Source organism: Sesamum indicum, linkage group LG12 (genome assembly GCF_026168435.1).
Source record: "Sesamum indicum cultivar Baizhima isolate 11 linkage group LG12, ASM2616843v1, whole genome shotgun sequence".
NCBI lineage: Eukaryota > Viridiplantae > Streptophyta > Magnoliopsida > Lamiales > Pedaliaceae > Sesamum > Sesamum indicum.
Genome location: NC_142668.1, coordinates 5,380,382 through 5,397,218, shown reverse-complemented (window position 1 = coordinate 5,397,218; position 16,837 = coordinate 5,380,382). Strand labels below are relative to the sequence as shown.

Below are 16,837 nucleotides of genomic sequence, written 5' to 3'. Positions count from 1 at the left end.
GTTAATTTTTTAGCCCAACTCAATATTTGTTCTCAAGCCCAACTCGACAATCTTCAAAATTGTACTTTGCGGTCTAATTGGGGTTGGTGTGGGTTGGGGCAATTTTTTTCGATTTTTAGTATAGAATCAATCACCTGTACAATCATATTAGTATTTTGTAACTACTTATGCTTTTGTTATAATTATTTTATCATAATAAATGCATTTTTATGTAGTACTAATTATAAAGAAAATAAGAAAATATGATATATCAATTACAATTTGTAAAAAATAAACCCTTAATGGTTATATGTTTCTTTTAAAAGAATATAAACAAATATTAAAAAATTTACCAATTTTTGTATGTATAAGATTGTGAAAAAAGTTCTTATATTTAAAGTACCCAATATTTTCTCACCTCACTCCACGTTTTTTTCTTCTCGTGAATTTCTTTCTTTCTCATTTCCTCACATCATTACCGTTTCTTTTCACAAATATCTTTTTTCTTCATCTCACATCATATTTTTTTTATATACTCGTGGGAACCGCGTACAACAAAAATAAATTAATATAAAAAAAAATATTTCCTTCTACAAACTTCAAAAACCCAAATTTAACCTTTAATTCATTTCTTCCTTTCACAAGAAAGAAAAATGATTGGAATAATAATTTTAATATTGTTATAATAATCTAATCTTAAAACTACAATTTTCTTTTTCTTTCAAGTCATGACTTCACATTTCTCTCACTTTCATACTTTTAGTGAACCCATAATTATAATTTATCTTTTCTCTCAACCCCACACAGTCCAAGTTGCTTTCTCGTTCCCTGACATTTCTTTTCATAATTCTTTTTTCTTGGCATAGTTCTCTTAGACATTTGAAAAACTTGGAGCATGCGGCGACAACTGGTACAATAAAAACCAAAGATATGTGTTAGTAAATAGTACGTACCGACATTATCATCATCCTGTAGGACAATGCCACAAGCATGTGGTGTCCAGAATAAGACTAATGGAATGTGGCATTACCTAATTTACAAAAACCAATGACATTACAACTTCCGCCCCAATTTGACATGAACTGATTTAAATAAATGTTCTTTAGAATCTACAACATATTACAGAGTTTGAAGCATCATAACAAACTCAAGATTTTCTGACAAAATTGAGCAACTTTTACTCAATTGGATCACACTTGGAGGGGAGAAAAGAAGGGCAAAAATTATGAGCAGCCACCTGAATCCCTCTTAATTCATGAAGATTAAGAGAGCTCAATGATTTTGGTTCGCTTTTTCGGTTTCCGTTTCTTCAATGTCTCGCATGAAGAATCTGTTTTAGCATTCTTGGACACAAACTTCACACAATCTGAGGCAGCATTATTATCTTGTTCACTGATGTTATCTTCATTGTTATCATCATCATCATCATTGCTGCTATCTTCATTTTCTGACCCGCTGCTGCTTTCTGACAATGGCATTGTTGGTTGATAACCGGCTATTGCAGACTCTGCAGCAGCAACGGCCTCTGGGGTATGAAGATCGGCAACTCCCAGCATCAAATCCTGTGAGAAATTGCAGAACTGAGTTGATTGTAAAAAAAATGACAATTTCTGAAAGAAAATAAGAAGCGTTGGTGGGAATAACCATTTCAATGACTTCGGATTCTTTCCCACTTAGCACTTCAATGTCATAATTCTCAGGATTGTCCTGCATTTAGTAAAAAGCACAGTCAGAGTAAGTTGACACTATAGTAAGATATTAATCGGCACGACTCAGCACCAGTTTTGTACCTTTGCTTCCTGCAGGAGTTTTTTGTTTGATTCTGATATAACACCTAAAAAGTCCTTTACTTTTCCCAGAACTGCAAGAAACAGAAGGATCTTTTTCTCAATTGTTGATAATTTCTGTTCATTCAGCATATGTCACAGGCATTAGGGAAAGGTTTAAGTAATCAAACTATTCTGACTCCCCCTAGCCCTTCTTGTCCTGTACCCATAGCTGAAGTCAGATGTATACTTAAACATAACATGCTTGGCATATTGCAGATGACAAAATACTAAGGTTGGTGTAGCTTAATCATACTGGATAGTTACAATGACACCTTTTGAGGTTTAAAGGTTACCAAAAGAATCTGAGATGCACCGCATGCAGTCGTTCTCTAGGACAGTGTATTCAAAGACTTAAGTGTTCTTTTGCAATATACCTAAATCTCATAGGTTATTAGTGTAAATATCCATAATCATAATTAGTATACAAAATCACATGATAGGTAACTTTTCTTTTAAGAAACACTCTTAGAAAACCTAGTGCTCTAATCAACAGGTTTCAGGTTGACTTACCCAGATCCCTAATCATATATGAACTCAAGATGTCTCTATATTGGTCTCTCTAAATAACCTGCGCTTTTCCCCAATATTACTCATGTTCCTCATGGACATTGTTGATCCCAACTGAAGCCCTGCCATGTCTTCTTGTCCAATTCCCATTGATCAACTCATGGAGTGGCATGAAAGGTCCATCCCTACTTTACTTTTCTCTGGGTTCCACTAACAACTTATCTCCTTACTCCTTAGAGAGATTACAGTTCTTACTGAGAAGACACCCTACAAACTAAGCTTTTTTCTCTTGCAACACATTTCTTTTACTTCATCTTTAGCTGGTACTTCATCCACGTCCCAAATTTTCATCATCAAACTTACTTCTATTAGCCTGCACTTGTTTATGAGCGTTCCTAAGTGTTATGCAATTACGGTATATGGAAAAATCTTATATAACTAAGGGGAGCAACATGTAGCTATCTATTGCAAAAAGTCAACAAGAAACACAAATAAGCCCGATTCGAATGAATACTTTTACAATCATGGGAACCAGATGCTCCAATTTTGTCAAATACCTAGCGACAAACTCCGAGAATAGTTCCACAACAGAAACAAAAAAATCGTCCGAGAATAGGTTTTTATGCAACTCTGCGGTTCTCACCGCCACTTTATCAGAATTACATAATACTCAGTAGAAAATTTAAGGTTCTTCACAAGGAAAAAAAGGGGGCCAAAGAAACAAGAGGGAGAAAAAAATAAAGGGTACCTTGACTCTTGGGAAGAGGAAACATTGCGGGCCTCTCAAGCGGGGCTCCAGGCACAGAAAAGGGTTGGTCTTTCTTGCAAAGGAAGAGCTTCGATTCTGCAAAATTAGCAAACGCAGCCTCTTCACTACTCAATTCACAGAAAAACCGAGAAAAGAAAGCAGTTGACAGAGAGAACGGAATCACCTAAACACGAGGGGACGCCGGCGGAGTTGGTCTCCAACTGCAACAGCTCCTTGCTGTTGTTTTCCGCCATTTTCGCTCTGTGCGTCTCTGAGAAGCGAGAGAGGGAGACACTTTACAGAGAGCTAGAGAGAGAGCGGCAGATTCGATTGGACCTTTGATGTATATATGGAGCCTTCAATGTCTCGAGCTTAAAGGCTAAACCTAGCCTTGAAGCCCACTCGCCCAAGACCCCCATTTGGAACCTAACTCGAATACACTACATGGGATAAATAATAGATATTATTGGTTTTACTTAACTTAGGGTCCACAATTGTAAATAATGAGAAATAAGGAGGCTATTCTAGAATTTCGTAAGAATCTTAATTCAATTCAAATTTCATAAGAAGCTTAGCTTATAAAATGGATCATCAAATCTCCCCCCCCCCCCCCCCCCCCAAATGCCATGACTATCCTCACTTTACAAGCTGAGGTTGTTTACATCATTGGGAAAAAAAAATGTTAAAAGGGTAAAAAGGTAATTGCACTACCACATACGACAAAGTTAACAACCCCTTATAAGATGTGACCAAATAATTATGCTTGTTGGATGGAATACTCCATCATCTTCTAAAAAGCCAGTTGAACAAGAATTGTTACGAACTGATCAAGTGGGATACATTTATTAAATATCTCACAACCTGAACTTTATTACTATTTTTTTTTTCTCGCAAGAAAATTAACTGGGATGGCAAAAAGTATAACTTCATTTGATATATAATTATAGTTTTTATTTACTTGTTATTAAATATATTTGAAGTAAAAATATGACAATTTAATATTTAAGATAAACTTAGGTATTAATTAAAGTATTAGTAAAAAAGAAAGATGGTAAAATTTATTTTGTTACCCAAATTTTATTATTAATATCATTTTGGTGTCTGAATAAGTATAAATGACTCAATTAATACTCTAATTTTACCATTAACCTCACTTCGATACCAAAATATTGTTTTATATTTATTTTTCTATTATCTTTGTCATTAATGATCATTTTACCCTTAAATTTTAAAATAAAAACAATAAATATACTTAAGAAAAACTTGCATAAATATCAATCATTATTATTTATTTTGGCCATTCTAATTATTATTTTATTTATTTTAGCCATTCTAATTTTATATTAATATCTAGTTATCAAAATTATTATATTTTTATTATTGGTATTTTTTAACTTGTATTTATTTTTAATATTTTTAAAAAAATATTATTGAATAACTTATATAATAATCAAGTAAGTCGACTCAAAGATTAGATTTGAAGTAGTAAACAAACGTAATTTTTATTCATCGTCAAAGTTATTTGTTGCATTTAATCGAGATATTAAAATCTAGGCAAAATATCACTTTTGGTCCTACTAGATAGGGCCCTTCTCACTTGCAGTCCCGCGCTTTACGTGTTTAACACTTTTAGTCCCAAAATTCTATTTTTTTAACAGAAATGGTCCTATTCCGTTAACAACTAACGAAAACGGCACGTGACTTGGGGTCAAAATATCACTTTTGGTCCCACTTCTCACTTGCAGTCCCACGCTTTACGTGTTCAACACCTTTAGTACCAAAACCCTATTTTTTTTAACAGAACTAGTCCTGTTTCATTAACAACTAACGGAAACGGCATGTGAGTTGTCACGTGCCGTTAGTCAACTGGCAGCTGGCAAAAAAAATAAAGACCAGGCTTGTGTTCAGTTTTCGGAGGAAAAAAAAGGCGCCAAAAAAATATTTTTCTTGCTATTTATATATGTAAATAACCCACAAACACCACACAACATTTTCATCACTTAATCTTGAGAGCAATAGGCCAAAAGATGTCACAAACATCTCAAAATACTTCAAATATTGAATGCTATTGTAATGGTGAATTATGTGTAAAAGGATGTTCTTATATATTACTAGATGACCTTTTAGTAATGGTGAATTATGTGTAAAAGGACTAATGGATATAGCTTTTTTGCAAGTAATTATAGTTTATGTTGTGTTTAAATGTGTAAGCATAAATCTTGAAAGCAATAAAAATAGAAACTAAAATTGCACAAAAGCACTAAATTGCAAAAAAATAGAAAATATATTGAAATTCACTGATTTTGATCATTAATGAAATGTGCTGTAAAGTGCAACTTTGCATGCTTAAAATTTGCCAAATACTACCATTTTACAAACTCAAAATGTGCCAAAACATCCCCCAAAAGTCTTACAATGGTGAGGAGGATCTTGCAGATTAACGATGAGGTTGGCACCACCTCACACAGAACCAGGGGAGATTGTGCATGAGTTTGTATCCTATTATCAGAACCTCCTTGGAGGTAACAGACGTCAAATATTGGTGGACATTAGCTATCTAAGACCTTGGGCGAGGCATATTCTAACTGATGAGGAGGCGAGCCAATTATGTTTACCATTCTCACAGGAAGATGTGAGCCAGCAAGGGTATTCCAACTGGAATTTGCGGATGATCTACTATTCTTCTGCAGAGCTGATATGGACTCGGTTAGAGTCCTAAAGGTGGGACTGGACCGATTTGCGGAATGTTCGGGCCTCCGGCTGAATATTCAAAAGAGTCACATTATTATATCCCGGTCTGTACAAGAAAGGAAAGAACAATTGCTATTGATCTTGGGCTTTCAGGAGGGACATCTCCGTATGAGGTACTTGGGCCTTCCTTTAATTTCATCTAGATTGACTATCTCTGACTGTCAACCATTCCTATCTAAAATTGATGCCCGTATTGCCGGATGGGAGGGTATATCGTTATCATATGTTGGGCGGGTACAAATCATTAAATCTGTACTTTCAGCATTGAGCGGTAGAGGGTGTATTGCAGGATAAACCATGGCTCACACACATTGGAGGGTGTATTCTTTGTGATGAGGATGCAGTCGAGACACACTCTCACTTATTCTTCCAATGCTGCTTCAGCAGACGATGCCTTGCAGTCATACGAAAAATTATTCGATTCCCTTGCCCAATCGAACATGGGCAACAGATGTGGAATGGGCAGTGAGGAAATGGAGAGAGAAGCATATCATCAACGTTGCATACTTGGGTCATTCGTTTACCATTTATGGCGTGAAAAGAAACTTGAGACGGTTCCAACACATTGAGCATCCGCCTAATGTATTGATTTCTTTTATTGTTGACGATGTTAGGCAGAGGATTTCGAGTATTAATCTTCCCAGTTCTATTAGTACATGTGCTCTCTATAGACTATGACGTATCCCTTGGCCTGTCGAGGGATCACTCAATTGACTGTTGTACTGTACTATTATTTAATTAATGAAACTTACCTTTATTCCAAAAAAAAAAGTCTTACAATACCTTGCAATATTTTGTTCCTTAAAACATCACACAATATTGGAAGTATTTTGAGATATTTGTGATATCTTTTAGCCTATTGCTCTCAATATTAAGTGATGAATAAAAGATAAAAATATTGTGTGGTTTTTTTGGGTTATTTACATATATAAATAGCAAAAAAATATTTTTTTGGCGCCTTTTTTTTGACTCCAAAAACTAAATATAAGCATGGTCTTCTGTTCTTTCAGCTAGCTGTCAGTTGACTAACGCCACGTGACTTGTCACGTGCCGTTTCCATTAGTTGTTAATGGAACATACCATTTCTATTTAAAAATAGAGTTTTGATACTAAAGGTGTTGAACACTTAAAGCGTGAGACTGCAAGTGAGAAGGGCCCTATCTAGTGGGACCAAAAGTGATATTTTGCCTAAAATCTAACTGCAAAAACTTAAATCTGGGATTCAATAACTTAAATTTTGTATTATAAATTTTCAAAAAGTAAAATAAAAATTATTTTTTGGTTGGGGTTGCAATATGTTTTTAATTTTAGTTTAATATAATTAATTATTAAATAATGCTTTATCTTATAAATATTTATAAATAAAGTTAGTGGAATAATAACAAAAAAAATTATTATCTGATACAATAATCAAATATAAAATTTGGAAGCCAAATTATTCGAATAGAAAAAATATATTGATTGAAGTTTTTCCAAATTTTTCTTCCATATATGTTAATTATTTTTTGTTTCAGTATCTAAGGTAAAACAATTGCTATATAAAAATATATGAAAAGCATATTAACGACGAAACTGCTAAAATAATATTAACGACGAAACTCGAGTATAAAATAAATTTTATTCATGTAATATATTCATATATATCAATCAGATATTAATTGAAAATTTTAATTATTAATTTTATTTTTATAAAAATTATTTATCAATTTTAGTATAACAGTGACAGAATAAATGAGGCAGAAAGCTACTCAGGAACCAATTTTATTTTATTTATTTGGGTACTAATATATAACTTCTAAATGACTGTTAAGCCCTCAAAATCATAGAGTTATGTTTAGGTGTTCAGAGATAAGTTGGTTTTAGAGTTTTTGAGAACCCATTCAATTCTCCTCACTCCGCTTTCCAGCTCTCCGTGGAGCTTCTCTCAAGTTTTGAGATTTGTCATTCCTAAGCTTCTCACTCTATCTCTCCACATGTCTAATAGTTGTGGTATATGTGTGTATGGGCGTGTGTTTGGGCTAATTTTTAGTTTAATTATTTATAGTTTATAGCTTCAATGAATTGTTCTTACTACCAATAGTTATCTTTTGGTTTGTGGGATTCTGTTGCTTTGATGTGTTATGAGTTACTTTTAATTAAGTGTTAATTACATTTTGCAATTCGGATTATGAATATTTTTATATTTTGGTGCTAAATTTCTTTTTATATCAACTTATCATCTCAACTTGACAAAAGTTTGTATTTTGTCATTTAAAATTATTTTTCAATCAAATTTTTTATCGAAATAATATCACATGCAATGGATACATGATATTTAAAAATTATGTGATATGATCTTTTTCAAATATGCACAGCATGTTTTCTGGCAGAAAAATTAATAAAAAAATGGTCATATATGATAAAGTGTAAATTTTACAAAGTTGAGATGGTAAGCTGATAAAAAATAAAAAAATCAATGGCAAAATATAAAAACGAGCATAGTTCGAGTAGTGAATGTAATTCACATATTAAGTAATATGCAAAATGTTGTAGAAATAACAATTAAAACTGAAAAAATAAAAATAAATCTTTACGTTGAGGCGCAGATATATCGCTCTTTTTAAGAACATTTAAGCCCATTGTAGCAAAATTCTTACTGGTTCACTCTTGACATGTCCCCTCTAGGATACAACAGCCCGACAACGTTGTACGACTCTAACTCACTCTGGACAAGTAGTAGAGATCAAAGTTCCACAAAAAGAAAAACTAAATAAATAAATAAAACCTTCCAAAAATTAATATAACTCTCATAAAATAATTACATATAGTATATGTGTATATGTATATATCAAGATAAGTAGAATTATGCCCCTTTTATAGGTGTAGAAATCATCCACCATTTTATTGTGAATTAGTGGACAATAATATGATAGACAGTGGTGATAAATAGCTAGTAATGTGTATGAATATGGTGTAGGTAGTGGGATGAAGGCATTGAAGAAGAAATGTTACAAATATGATGTCCATAATCATCCACCAGCACCACTAACCTCAACATCAATGAATGGAATCTGAAGAGACATATATTATAATTAAGGTTTGTAATTTATTACAAGTCTGGATTTTTCTCTTTCCTTTTCTACATGCTTATTAACATAAAAAGCAGTGCACGAACAGGGTGATTTTGAAGGCCTAATTAATTTTTTCTCAACTAGGGATTTAATCTCATTTTTACATAATTTGAAATATTCAGTATTATTTGGCAAGGTCTTGCCTTAGTAGGGATATTTGCTTATGAAAATTCACTTTCAGAAGGAAGGTTAACAATATATTTTTTCCTATGCCGAAATGCATTGGGATGTTTATCACATATTTCTAGTTAAAATTTATTTTGAATCATTTTAATCTTTCCTTGTAATTTAGATTTTTAAGTAGTTCATTTATTTATAAAGAATTAATTTCTTCCTTAATAAAGCAGATTTGGTTAGTCTTAGATATTATGAAATCTCTTATTTCATTGATAACTCTGTCTATTGGTTGAGTGATAAATTCAAATTTTATTATTTCATCTTCAAAGGTTCCTATTATACTTTTTTCATTAATATTTCTTATTGGAAATTTTTTTTTAAGGAAAGGTAATCCTAGAATAATTTCATTAGTTAAATCTTTTATTAATAGGAAGCTTGTTGGAATACAATTTTATTATTACATATGTAATCTTTTGGAATTTTAAAGCTTGTGTGCAGTTTTTGTCTGTTGGCAGATGATAAAGAGTGGGTCGTCTTTTCAAAATACCTAGTTGGTATAAGACCTTCTTTAATATAATTAATATATGCTCCACTGTCAATAAGAACAGTAAATATTTTTTTGAAATTATTATTATTAAAAGATCGATTTTAACATTCCATTTTTGACTAGTGACTATCTCCAAAGTGGATAGAAAATCCTCCTCATATTTTTCTTCACATACTCCAGTATTCTTGCTAATTTCCAGCATTTCAACTCTATTACTAAGAGACTGATTATATTTTTTTAATATTTTTATATTTCTTCTTTTAATTTTTCAACTTCTATTTTTAGATCTTCTAGAGTAGAGGGATTATCTTTAATAGTATGTTTTTCATTAAACAGTTTCTTGACTTTAGTAATTGTATATGGTTCAAAGGGTTTATTAATAGTTCTATCGTAAACTAGGCTAGACTCAGATGTGGAGGCTTTATCATTACTGTCAATTTTACTCAAAATGATATCCCTAACTTCAGGGTTTTTTATTTCTCTAAGTAATTCGATAATATGATTATCAGTGAGAACATTTATTTTTTTCATTTCTTTACATTTTGTCATTAATTCATAAAACTCCTAATGTGAATTTTCCTTTGCTTTTCCCTGTCTACATGAACAAGAAGGTTCTTCTTCTTCAGATTCAGAAGAGGTCGATGAATATTCAAAATTATCAAGTTCACTTTGTTCTTGAAATTGTTCTTCTGATTCAGAGGATTCTTTTTCCTCAGAAAATATTACATTGAGTATTTATTATTTTTTTTCTTTTTCTAAATTAAGATTATTTATCTTCTTTTTCAATCTCCTAGCTTTTTTTGTTTCTGCATCTATTTGTAAGATGATATGTTTCTCCACAAATATAACATCCTTTTATTTCCTTTGTGATACTATTTTTAGCCTTCCATTCATTTTTTCTAGCTAAGTCTTTTTCTTTATTTATTTACTAACAATCCCCCACTCATTTTAATATTAGAATTAAAGAGAGTATACTAGTTCAAGGGTAACTATTATACATAATCAAGGTGTGCTCTGCATTGAACCTTCACTTAACGAAATAGTAACCTCTATCCTAGAGTCAGCAGTGGTCTCAGACTTGAACTATGACTGCTTAGAGGAAATAAAGTATCACTGCACACACATAACAATCAAGGTGTTAATATGAGCTTTATTAGCCAGCACATTACGGCTTTGTGCTATCTCGATTTTCATGAATGTTTTCTAGAATAAGTCCAATTCTCCTAGGAGGTGACCTACTTTCACACTCATATAAGTGAAATCCGTCAATGGTGCTCCTGTAATTCTAACACCCCCTCATGCGAGCTATAAATTTTTATTAGTAGTTAATAAACTCAACCTCCACAAATCATTACAGGATAAATGCACTTACATCAAAAGGATGACACATAATTAAAATAAGATAGTGCGTTCAAAACAAGCCATCATATGATTCGTTTCTCCCTTTGAACCTGGTTATAGGATCTCTAGTCCCCAAATTGGGTTTCTCATACTTGACTTATGATTTTATGGGCATTAACCACATCCCCTCGATGTGTTCTGGACCCTTTCTCTTGCCAATGCCTTGGTTAATGGATCTACAAGATTATCACAAGATTTAATATAATCAACATTGATATTACAACTTATCAAGTATGATTGCACAATACTATGCTTCCTTCTTATATGTCTAGATTTATCGTTATAATAACGATTTTTTACTCTACCAATTGCAGCGGTGCTGTCACAATGAATTAAAATTGAATCAATTGATTTTTAGATGGTATTTAAAATAATAAGCCTCTCAACCAATTTGCTTCTTCACTAGCCGAAGCTAAAGCAATAAGCTTAGCCTCCATGCTAGAGTCAGTAATAATTATATGCTTTCTAGACTTCCAACAAATAGTAACACCACCCAAAATAAAAATAACCAATGGTAGAACATGATCACCTGATAAGGTATTTCAATCAGCATCAGAAAAACCTTCAAGTACAGCTAAATATTTTTTATAAAACAAGCCACAGTTTTTTATACCAAGTAAATATCTCATAACTCTTGTTATGGTGTGCCAATGTTCAATACTGTTTGCTGGTAAACCTGCTAAGTACTCCTACATCATAGGAAATATTAGGCCGAGTGCAATCAGTCGCATATCTCAAGCTTCCAATTAAGCTAGCATACTCCTTTTGATTTGTCACATCATCATCATTTTCAACAGAAAATAAGTGAATACTCGAATCCGAAGGAGTTGTAACATGCTTACAATCAATAAAATTGTACATTTTCAAAATTTTATTAATATAATACAACTGGTCAAGGAAAATACCATACACATGTTTTGGTAATTTTCATGCCCAAAATAAAGTTTGCCTCACCAAGATCTTTTATGTCAAAGTGACTATTAAGCATATTTTTTGTCTCTTTAATAACATGCAAAGTAGATGCAAAGATCAACAAATTATCCACATAGAGGCAAACAATTACATGTGAATTATTCCAAGGCTTATGATAGATGCACTTGTCACACTCATTAGATTTAGTATCATTCTCAATCATGCAAGAATCAATTTTTTCATATCATTGCTTATGTGCTTATTTTAAGCCATATAGGGATTTGTTAATTTACACACCTTGGTTTCTTGGTCTGCTACTACAAAATCTTCGAGTTGGTCCATATAAATTTCTTCATTTAAGTACCCATTCAAAATTGCAGTTTTTACATTCATTTGATGGATATACAAATTAAATATTACAGCAACATCAATTAAAAGTCCAATGGATGTCACTCTAGTTACCAAAGAATATGTATCAAAAAACTCTAGACCTTCACGTTGTTTGAAACCTTTAGCAACTAGTCTAGCTTAAATTTGTCAATTGAACCATCAGGCTCTAATTTTTTCATGAGGACTCATTTGCACCCAATTATTTTACAACCCGGTGGTAAATCTACTAATTTTCACGTTTATTAGAAATTAGAGAATCTATCTCATCATTCACAACTTCTTTCCAAAAAATAGCATCAGATGATGAAGAAGCTTCTTTCAAAGTAAGTGGTTTATTTTCAACATTGGAAACATAAAATTAGGACAAAAATCTTTTTCTACTCTAACTCTTTGACTTATCCTTAGTTCATCATTATTTCCCTCATTTTTTCAAAATCTAAGTGGAAGAACTAGGTAAAGATAAAATATTCTTTTCAATATTTTGACTCCCACAATTTCTAGACTTAAATGGAAACTTCTCTTTATGAAAACTAGCATCACCTGATTTTATAATCACACTATTTTCTAGATTTAAAAATATGTAAGTTTTACTATTAGAAGCATAATCAAGAAAAGCACAAGTTGTAACTTTTACTCCTAATTTTGGAATTTTAGAATTTGTTAGCCTCACATAGGTTAAACAACCAAACTCTAAGATATCCCAATTTTGGGTTATAACCTCTCCACACCTCAAAGAGCGTTAATATAATTTTTTTATGTGGTACCTTGTTCAACACATAACAAGCTGTTAAGATAGTTTCACCCTAAAGATTTGAAGGTGCACAAGATTCAATAAACATGACATTTGTCAAATCAACCAACGTTCTATTTTTTCTTTTAGCTACACCATTAGATGCATGAGAATATGATGGAGTAACTTTATGAATTATTCGAAACAATTTAACAAAAGAACTAAACTCATTTGACTCATATTTTCAGCCTTTATCATTTTTTTTTGTTTTCATACCGAATTGATTTTCAACTTCATGGAGATAATCTTTAAACTTCTAAAAAGCATCAGTATTATTTTTTATCAAATAAATATAAGTATGTTTAGAAAAAAATATCAATAAAAGTGATAAAATAACAATTTCCTCCACAAGTTAAAATTTTCTCCAAGTTCACAAATATCAGTGTGTATTAATTCTAGCAATTCCGTTTTTCTTTCAACATTTGGATAAGGCCTTTTTGTGATCTTGTCTTTACTACAAGATTCCCATTTCTCAAAATTCTTTTGTATCATTGGGATTAATCCTAAATTACTCATAATTCTCACATAATATTAATATGACATAAACGATCATGCCAAAGATTAACAGAAGAGAGCATATAAACATAAGTATAAGATACTTTATTCATCTCAATATTTAATTTAAACATCCCATCACATACATACCCTTTACCCACAAAAACACCTTTTTTGGTAATTACATATTGATCGTATTCCATAATCTATTTGAAGCCAGCCTTGTTGAGTAGAAAACTCGACATCAAATTCTTCCTCATGGAAGGAGTATATAGCACATCTTTCAAGGTCAATTCCATTCTCGAGGTAAATTTCAACTTAACTTCTCCAATTTCAAGCACTAGGGTGGTATAAGAATCACAAAACATAATAGTTCTTGGCTCCTCAAATGGAGTATATGCTTTGAACCATTTTTTCTCATAACAAACATGGCAGTTTGTATCAGAATCCGCCCACCACCCTTTAACACTTTCAACCATGTGTATTATGTTATCATTGCCACAAGTGCCTCCTCAATCACGTTAGCTTGCGGAGCAGGCTCATGTTTTCTGTATTTGCAAAATTGAGCAATATGCCCACACTTGCCACAGACATAATATACTCTTGGATTTCATCTTGTGCTTGGACATTCTTATTATTTTCTTGGGAAATTTACCATAATTTTTCTTGAAAATTTTCTTTTTTGACTTCAAATAGGTATTTTTCTGTGAGAGTTGAGTGCAACATTATTTGATGAAATTAAATTTACCTTTATTGTGATGGATTGTGCACTACTCTTCAGTGGTTGCATAAGTGCAAGTGCATCTTGGCCTTTTGCCTCTTCTTCCATACAGATTGGCATTATCTATATTTCAAGTATCGTTTCCTTTTTCTTGTGGTGCATTGTTTTATTAAATTCCTTCTGTGAAGGTGGAAGTTTGTCAATGATGCCACAAACAACAAGGTTATCTACAATTTTGATGTCCTCCGACCTGAGCTCTCCAACAATCATAATAAAATCTTGAGCTTTCTCTTCCACTGATTTGTTATCCACCATCTGGAATAAAAAAAATCTACTAGTAGCATATTTTTTCGCACCTGCCTCTTTGGTATCATACTTATTCTGCAATGGTTCCCAAATTTTCTTTGCACTAGAGTACGATCATAATAATCATAAAAATTATCAGAAAGATAGTTGAGAAGATAATACCGACATTTGAATGCATCAATGTTTTAGTTCTCCACTTTCTCTTGGTGGATAGCATAGTCATCATCATTCATGTTAGTGTCATCGACCTTGCTCGGACTTTTTTCAGTGAGAATATAGGAAACCTTGAGAATACTTAGGGAAAAATGTAAGTTACCCTTCTTGAAATGGGTACCATTGAAATAAAATGGCTTGTTGAGATCTTCCACACTGACATCCGCTGATTTTTCAACTGTAGCCATGTGAATCACCTTGAAATTGTTGTAGAAATAAAAATTATAGTTGAAAAAATTAAAATAAATCTTTAGATTGAAGTGCGGATCTCTCGCTCTCTTAAGGAGATTCAAGCCAACTGCAGCAAAATTCTCATTAATCCAGCAGTATCACTCTTGACTTGTTTCCTCCAGAATACAACAACCCAACAACATTGCACGACTCTAACTCACTCTAGACAAGAGTAGAGTTCAAAGCTCCAGCAAAAAACACATTCCAATAATTAATAACTCTCCCTTATAAAATAATTGCATGTAGTATATGTGTATATGTGTATCTCAAGACAAGTATAATTATGCTCCCTTTTATAGGTGTAGAAATCATCCACCATTTTATTGTGAATTAGTGGATAATAATGCGATAGATAGTGGTGATAAATGGCTAGTAATGTGTATGAATATGGTGTAGGTAGTGGGATGATGGTATTGAAGAAAAAATATCACAAATATGATGGCCATAATCATCCACCAACACCACTAATTTCAACATCAATGGATGTAATATAAATAGACATTTGTTGTAATTTAAATATTAAAATGCAATATCTATCAATATATAATACTAACACACAATATAACCACAAAGTGATGATCGGATGGTTATTAGTTTTGATTTTATTTCGTTGTTTAGAACGAAATAGGATCGTATTAATGGGATATCTTCATGTGGATGGTTTGATTGGATATGTATTAATTCGGGCCTTGCAAATGAAATTTGTGAAAAATATTTTTTCAGCTTGTGTTGTTTTGAGCGGAATGGAGAGACATACATTGTTGTATCATAGTAACAATCAACAACTTATTGATAATTGAAAATTAGACAAAATCCCTAGGAAATTATCTTCTTATGAAAAAAATTGAACAATTTATATCTCTGTGTTTTTAAAAGACACAACAATTTACCCCTTGTATTTTTTAAAATGAAGCAATTTACCTCCTTAGTCAGGAAGGTAAATTGTTGTATTTTTAAAAATACAGGGAGTAAATTGCTATTATTTTTTTACAGAGAGATACTTTGCCCATTTATAATATCACAGAAAGGTAAATTGCATTAAACCCCTGAATCCCTAGAATTGTAATGGGATTTGGCCCCAAGAAAACCTCATCTTCCAACCATAGTTTCAAGACTTGACCAAAGCTTCATATATATGATGGGACCACATCATTAAAACCCATTAAAACAAATGATGGGACCACATTTATTATGAAAATACATGGTGTGTTCTTTTTATTTTATGTAGGTGGACTCTTGTTAACTATTTATGTTGTTATTGACGTATTGTGAAGAAACAATTATGATTTGTTCATTGAAAAACACATTGGCTTTGTTTGGATTTATTTTTGGCCCATCCCCGAGATGGACCAAAATAAGACAAGTGTTTGGCTCTCATTTTTTTACACCTTATCTGTATATTTTTATTTTTGTTTTGGGTCTATATTATTATTTTATTTCTTGTAGGGCCATAGCCATTATAGTCCTCTTATTTGCATAATTTCATTTTGCCCTACATATCTTCTTCTCTTCTTGCAACAGTATCTCGCGCTGTCATTGTCATCTCACTCCCGCACCGCCTGTGGCCACTGCAGCACCACCCGCAACGACTGCCTCCTATGGTCTATTTTCTGCCGTGTGCCTCATTGTCCGTCTGCCTGCCGTCCGCCATTTGCAGCCGCTGTTCATCCCGGCCGCGAAATCTCCCTCCTACCGTCAATGTCATCTCGTCGTCCTTCCGTTTGTCCCCCTTGCAGTCTGCACACTCCGTCATCTCGCCTGGAGTTTATCGATGTCCATCGATGCTCACC

General features: G+C 32.5%; 1 protein-coding gene across 1 annotated transcript; it reads right to left on the bottom strand.

Annotated features, from left to right (window-relative positions):
* Window positions 1-1,050: 1,050 nt before the first annotated feature.
* LOC105178732 (uncharacterized) lies at window positions 1,051-3,495 on the bottom strand. Its single transcript, XM_011102263.3, has 5 exons — window positions 3,248-3,495; window positions 3,064-3,159; window positions 1,770-1,840; window positions 1,624-1,686; window positions 1,051-1,541 (listed from the first exon to the last, which is right to left on the bottom strand). Exons 1-5 carry the CDS (start codon window positions 3,315-3,317, stop codon window positions 1,242-1,244), a joined length of 600 nt encoding a protein of 199 aa, XP_011100565.1. The 5' UTR covers window positions 3,318-3,495; the 3' UTR covers window positions 1,051-1,241.
* Window positions 3,496-16,837: the final 13,342 nt, after the last annotated feature.